Consider the following 6,561-nt stretch of genomic DNA (forward strand, 5'->3'; position numbering starts at 1 on the left):
ATATATAAATATATATATTTGTGCAAAAAATATATATGTAAATATATATAGATATTTATACCACAGTGTATAAACGATATGCGATGTATACATAACGTATGTGTATATATATATGTATATATATTTATGTATATATATATATAAATGTAGTAAAAAACAATCATGGCCAAAAACGAAGGTCAACTTCTTGACAGTGAGCTAGCAAGACAGGCTGGCAGGACGGGAGAGGATTCATTTGGCTTTTCGTAGTCTCTTTTGTTTGTCAATTTTTTCGTCTTTCTCTCTTTCTCTCTTTCTCTCTCTCTCTCTCTCTCTCTCGCTCTCTCTCGCTCTCGCTCTCTCTCTCTCTCTCTCTCTCTCTCTCTCTCTCTCTCTCTCTCTCTCTCTATCTTTCATAACAAACTTTGAGCGCACTTTTTCGGTTCCCTCAAAGTACGTGGAGATGGAATTCACAGACGGAAGAGGGGCCGAGCTTTTTACGATCGAGTGGTAACTCTTGGCGCGAGCTGTACGCGTAGCAAGCAAAAGAATGTTGAAGGGGTAGAAAAGGGTCGTGAGGTAGTGAAAGATACAGAGTCGTGAAACTGAAAATGAAAGTTTCGTATTCTCTAACTGAATAGAAATTTTGCATATAATCTAGCCTGTTGTTTCATACATTATGAATGTATTCGAGTATCATTCTAGAAAATTCTGGAATATTTATAAGGAGATGAATCAAGTATAATTCGTTTTGGTCTAATAAAGTTCACGTCTCTCTGTAGCCACATTTAGAAACTGGGACAACGACTAAAGATAAAGACGAGAAACTGGACTTCGAAGTAGAGACGAGAGACAGAGAGAAAGACAGAGAATGCGTGTATACATCTGTGTATCGGAAAGCAGAGAGAAGACGAGGGGTATAATGGACGGTGGATTAGTTCGGTAGAGAAGACAATATATTCGCCACAGTAGATGAACATGCACGATCTCGTTTTTTCCTATTTATTATATCTCGATGAGGTTTTTAAATAAATATGACACATGAAAATTTTATACAAAGACGGATGTACACTGAGAAAAAAATTTACTAAATATTAATACATATTTTTTTCAATAATATCAACTTGACAGTTATAATAAATAAATATTTACTCAATAAAAATCAAATTAACAGTTCTTGTACCAAATAAATGTATATTATATTTAATAAATATTCGATTACTATACTATTAAAAAAAAATATATATTAAAATTTAGTATATTTTTTTAGTGTATGTATCACAAGTAAAAATTTCAGAGAAGAAAAGCAACATTGGTAATTAAAAAAATGTATATAAAGAATTATACTTTGCATCGTGTTTCATGAATATTCCATGACTATAACTTAACAAATTCTCTTCAATTTTTTTATAAAGAATTATTCAACAAATCGTTTGTCACAAGTTTAATTTGCACGCCCTCTCTTTGTGAAATCTTCAAATCTTATATCAAAATCTTTACCGCGAATTTCGTATAATTTCACTATCCTTCTCTCTTTTCTTCGTTTATTAAAAACAATATTGATATTATGTCGCGCGAATCTAACTACAGCTAAAAGTTACAAAAATTTACCGAAAGAAAGTTACATAGAGAATATATTTAAAAAATGACGTCAACAAGAACAATCGGTAAGAGCGTCAACTAATGAAGAGTTTTAGAAAGTATTTCACATTAAAATATTGAAAGAACTCGATCGTAAGGAATGGGTTACTGTAAGGTTACTCTCGGCAGGTAAAAATCGTTACAAGTAAAGCGCAAGAACGAACGAGAATCCTGCTTTCTGCGAGATCATTAGTCATGATCCTCGGAATACCGTGATTACGGCAATTTCTTTGATAACGCGACAATTCTATCAAATTAGCAGGGAGAGCAGCAAACAGCAAAGCACTTGGGCACATGCAAGATACCCACATGCAAAGTGAATTCGACGCACATACACATACACGCGTGCATGCGCGCGCGTGTACGTGCGTATGCAATTTGCACCGTCGGACTTTCGGATAAAGCAAAGTACGTTTATATGCATCTCGAAGATACTTGAAAGTCGCGTCTGTCGTCATATACTGGGTAGCACGTCACGAATGATCCGCCGTGATTCAGTCATAATAATGATGTAGCGTAATGCATTGCAACGCGTAATTGCAGTTACAACTTGAAGGGACTTGGATCGTCGTCTCATCCGCAACGCGCAGCTCCTGCCGACGATTGCGAATGAGCGAGGCGTTTATTAATATATAATATATGTATATATATATATATATGTATATAGAAATGCAGAGCAAAGAGAGGATACGAGAATAAAAAAGTAGTTAATAATAAATTGGAAATATATATATATGTATATATAGCTCGCCGGAAAAAGGGGCACTTACCGGATCTGGCGGGAGTCTGTAGTCTGCGGATATCTCGCTGCTCGCGCTGCGCTCCTCGGTCGACCTTTCCCAGTCCATTTCTTTTTTCAAGGACTGCAACGGAAAGTACATTCGATTTATATCCAAATAATGAATATACAAATAAACAAATAATATTGAGATCATGCGGCAATATCGATGATCAATATCAATATCAAAATTATTATAGCTGGTTTTCTTTTTACAAAATAACTACGACATTAGTGTCGAATCATCAATTCGAGAATATTAAACGTGAACAGAGATATCTCGTTATTGCGGGGTAAACAAATAAATGAGTCGATTCAAGTATAAAAACTTCCATAATAACATTATTTGTATGTAGAAAAATTTAAGCTTCGTGAATGTAGAAGAAAATCATTATAACGATAAAGTTTTATCGAATTCATGTCTATATTACAATATGATATATCAATACTTTTTTAAAACACATTTCATAATTCCCAACGTAAATATTCAATAGATTTTTCAGTCGATTTAAATTTTTAAAGTTCAATTATATCGACATAATAGTTGATTGGCATTTTATCGATACTCGAAATTCAAACAAACTCTTCTAATACATCTGAGTAAGTAGGATTTAACATAGATATGCAGACATATTAAAGTTTTTACGCATATGTGTATTTAAATTAATATATAATCATTCAATTAATATATAATCAAACGATTGGATTACTTTAAAAGTTCTTTTTTTAAGTTCCAATCTCTCTTCTTGCTATATCAAGAATAAATATTACGTCAGCCATGCTTCCAAGATTGCTTCCGAGTTAAACTTGAATCCTACTTGCTCGGATTAGGATGAAATTTCCTTTCAAAGATTAATCTTATTGCTACTTACTAGCGGAACTTGTTGAACCGGGGGTAAACCCGAGGGGCCGGCGAGGGGCTCGGTACTGTGCGGGGACGGAAGTCGGCTCTGCGGCAGATTCAACGGCAACACGCCACCGGGTGCGCCGCCGGTGTTGTTGCTGAGACTCATGTCGGATGGTCCGCTGTGCACCGAGATCGGGCTGAGAGAGCCGGCCCTCGTTTCTTCGAGGCTGCCCGCGTCTTCGGAGTCCCTCCTGGGTCGATCAAGGGCCAGTGGTCCCGGGCACGGGCTACCGGGCCCCGCGGGCGACGGCGGACAATCCGTCATGTCCACCGCCTCCGTGGTTTCGCTAGGGGTGCTCTGCACAATGCTGCTTGATTGCTGCTGTTGCTGTTGCTGTTGCTGCTGTTGCTGCTGCTGCTCGCATTCCTTCGCACCGGCCGACACTCCAGTGATAACGTTCGACTCTCGTTCTCTCTCCTTGCCACTCGTCTCTTTTATACTCTCTCGTTCTCGATCTCGTTCTCGGTCTCGTTCTCGTTCTCGTTCTCGTTCTCGATGATGCTCTCGCGACGTGTCGGAGGTGCTCGTATGTTGTTGCTGCTGTTGTTGCTGCTGCTGCTGCTGCTGCTGCTGTTGCTGCTGCTGCTGCTGTTGTTGCTGTTGTTGCTGTTCTTCCCTAGATGCTACCGCTGCGTTGATGTTCGTCATGTCCGCTAGACCCTTAACCTTGAGGCTCTCCGCTGTCTTGAGGAGGGCCGATAGCTGGCAGTACTCGACGTTTACCTCGCCTTTGTACATGAAGTCGACGAGGGTACGTAGCTCGGCGAAACGTACGTCCTTTAGGATAACGATGGGGTGACGGTTCGGATGGTCGAGGAACAGGGCCTGGAAGTAACTGGAGCACGCGGAGAGGACTACCTTGTGTGCGCGTATCGACGGTCCCTCCGTGCACGCCAGTGTCACGTCCACCAGCGACTCCGACTCCAGCAGTTGACTGAACACACCCAGCAAGTTGCTCTGATGATTGTTCCACCTCAGGCAGTAATGCTCACTTCCCATGTCTGAACTGCACCCCGCAACCCTGCTATATAAGAAAGACTTGTATCCTCCGATGCTCACGACAGTAGGATTTCTTTCTAATAATGTATCGCGTTACGTGGCCCAGATGGTGTATATCATGACTCTTCTAACTGCTTTACATGATGGAACGAGGTATTTCGCGCAGAACAGTAAAATAATTGTCTCTATCTTTTCTTCCAACGAAATGTTATAATTTTTCAAAGTTTTTAAATTTTGTTAATCTTGGTAATTATCAGAAGTCAATTATTACATTTATTTATTCTTTTTAAATATAGATATTTTAAAGTTATCTATTAAAAAATTATGCTAAATAAAAAATTGTAATAAAAAAATAAAGTTTTGTTATTTATCTAAAATTCTCAAATTAAACGTTTATCACAATAAAAATATCATGTCTCAACACCTTTTTTTCCAGAAGACAGATCATTTCGATTTTCCGTAAAGAATAATCGTCATGCGAAACATTTTACATTTAACGACTCGATGAAAGGTGCGTGCGAACGACGTGAATAATGCGACGAATAATCGCGGTGTATAATTTAAAGAACGTGTTTTGCAACATATATTGACGCACGTATGTCACACCAACACACTTTTGCGAATACATAAGGACACTCGTTATCGATGCATCCAAATACATCCGGAGATGTACGACCGATATCAGCTCTGACCGATAAGGGCTTATCTTTTATTATTCCTTCTGCCGCGTTCGACTTTATTTATTGCTGTTACCTAATGCGTGAAACAGCGCGCACGCACGTGTCGCGAATATGTGCGCAGCACATACGCTACGGGGAGCGATACACGCATACACATAATTATGTCGAAGCGTTATTCACGTAAACGTATATTTGCGTGATATATCCGCGGATATATGCGCGATGGCGTGTACGTACCGCCGCACGATACTCGCGTGATTCGTTTGGCTCTCGCGATATTACGGCGATGCATGACAGAATCTCCGTCATATATACGGTGCTCCGAAACTCTGATTATTTCAAGAAAATTCTAATTGTAAGCCGTAACTTTTTCATTGAAATTTTATCGAGGCAGAGCTGGTTTATGTATTTCAAACAATTAAGAAAATACAAAGCTTGATATAAATTAATTGTTCGATGTAATGAAATTTCAGGCAATGAAACTTTTTAGTAACCGTTTAAATCTAAAAGTTGATCATTCCTTTATAAAATTATTATTTGAGAATTGAATTAAAAGGGAAAAATTATACTGATTTATTTATTACATAAAGAGAGAGAGATGAGAAGGTTGAATATTTTGAATGGTGGAAAATCGACAACTGGGAGATCAAGCGGATATCTCGATTCTTTATACTTTGACGCCGCTTTATATCGTTCGGCCAATTACATTGCAGTCTGCGCGCGAGGTTACTGTATCGCGAATTGAAGGGAAGCGATGTCGAAGCGCGAATAATCAGTTTTCGAGCGTTTTAAAACAGAGGCTCGCGCACAGTGCGCATTCAGGCTTCAGATAAATTGCACCTGTCAATGCACCGGGACGGTTATAGGAATTACCTGTACTCTCGCCGGCTAAATATAGCGTCGGCACGGTCGTTACGCATTGATTTCATCGTTTTACGGCTATAACGTCGGTTGTTACCGGAACCTTCGAAACTTTTTTTCGCCGGAAGCGCTAGAGGTCCGTTAAGCGATAAACTCTATTTGCCGACTTGCATCAAGTCATTTTCATTAAAGATGTAACGACGGTCTTGTCAGGAAATATCGATTGATATGTTTACGAGCTTAACGCTTTCTATTCATATTTCATACCAGCCCCGTGAGATGAATTTATTTGCGACGAGTTTGAAATAACATCCTCGATGTTTATAAATTGCAAAATCCATAATTACTATTTATAATATAAATCTGTAATAATAATTTAATGTAAATATACAGGAATATAGAATGAATATATAACACACGTAATAACAATTTATGTAATTTATAGTAATGCAAATAATAATAATAACGTTAAACGTATGGGAATAATATTCGCAATTTCTGTTTGGAATGAAGTATTATTATCAAGATTATATGTATATTACGAAAATAAGGGAACAACGTTAAATCTTTTTTTTTTGCCGAGTCTAAGCTTGCAGTTAACACACTTTCCTGTAATAATCATGTGTCACGCGGTTACATCCGATATAGCTGTTTTCGAGCGTGTAAATGCTGAGCATAAAACACTTTGCGCATCGATCACAGGATATATTGTCGC

General features: G+C 38.3%; 1 protein-coding gene across 1 annotated transcript in view; it reads right to left on the bottom strand.

Moving 5' to 3' along the window:
* LOC108690992 (protein bric-a-brac 1-like) overlaps positions 1-6,561 on the bottom strand; it is a 57,088-nt gene that overhangs the window by 30,559 nt on the left and 19,968 nt on the right. Inside the window, exons 2-3 of the mRNA XM_018198578.1 lie at positions 3,271-4,327; positions 2,391-2,483 (exon numbers count right to left, since the gene is read on the bottom strand). Coding sequence (XP_018054067.1) covers positions 2,391-2,483; positions 3,271-4,305 — 1,128 coding nt within the window. The 5' untranslated portion in view covers positions 4,306-4,327. The remainder of the gene's footprint in view (positions 1-2,390; positions 2,484-3,270; positions 4,328-6,561) is intronic.

The sequence above is a fragment of the Atta colombica genome, unplaced genomic scaffold, assembly GCF_001594045.1.
Source record: "Atta colombica isolate Treedump-2 unplaced genomic scaffold, Acol1.0 scaffold38, whole genome shotgun sequence".
In the NCBI taxonomy this organism is placed as follows: domain Eukaryota; kingdom Metazoa; phylum Arthropoda; class Insecta; order Hymenoptera; family Formicidae; genus Atta; species Atta colombica.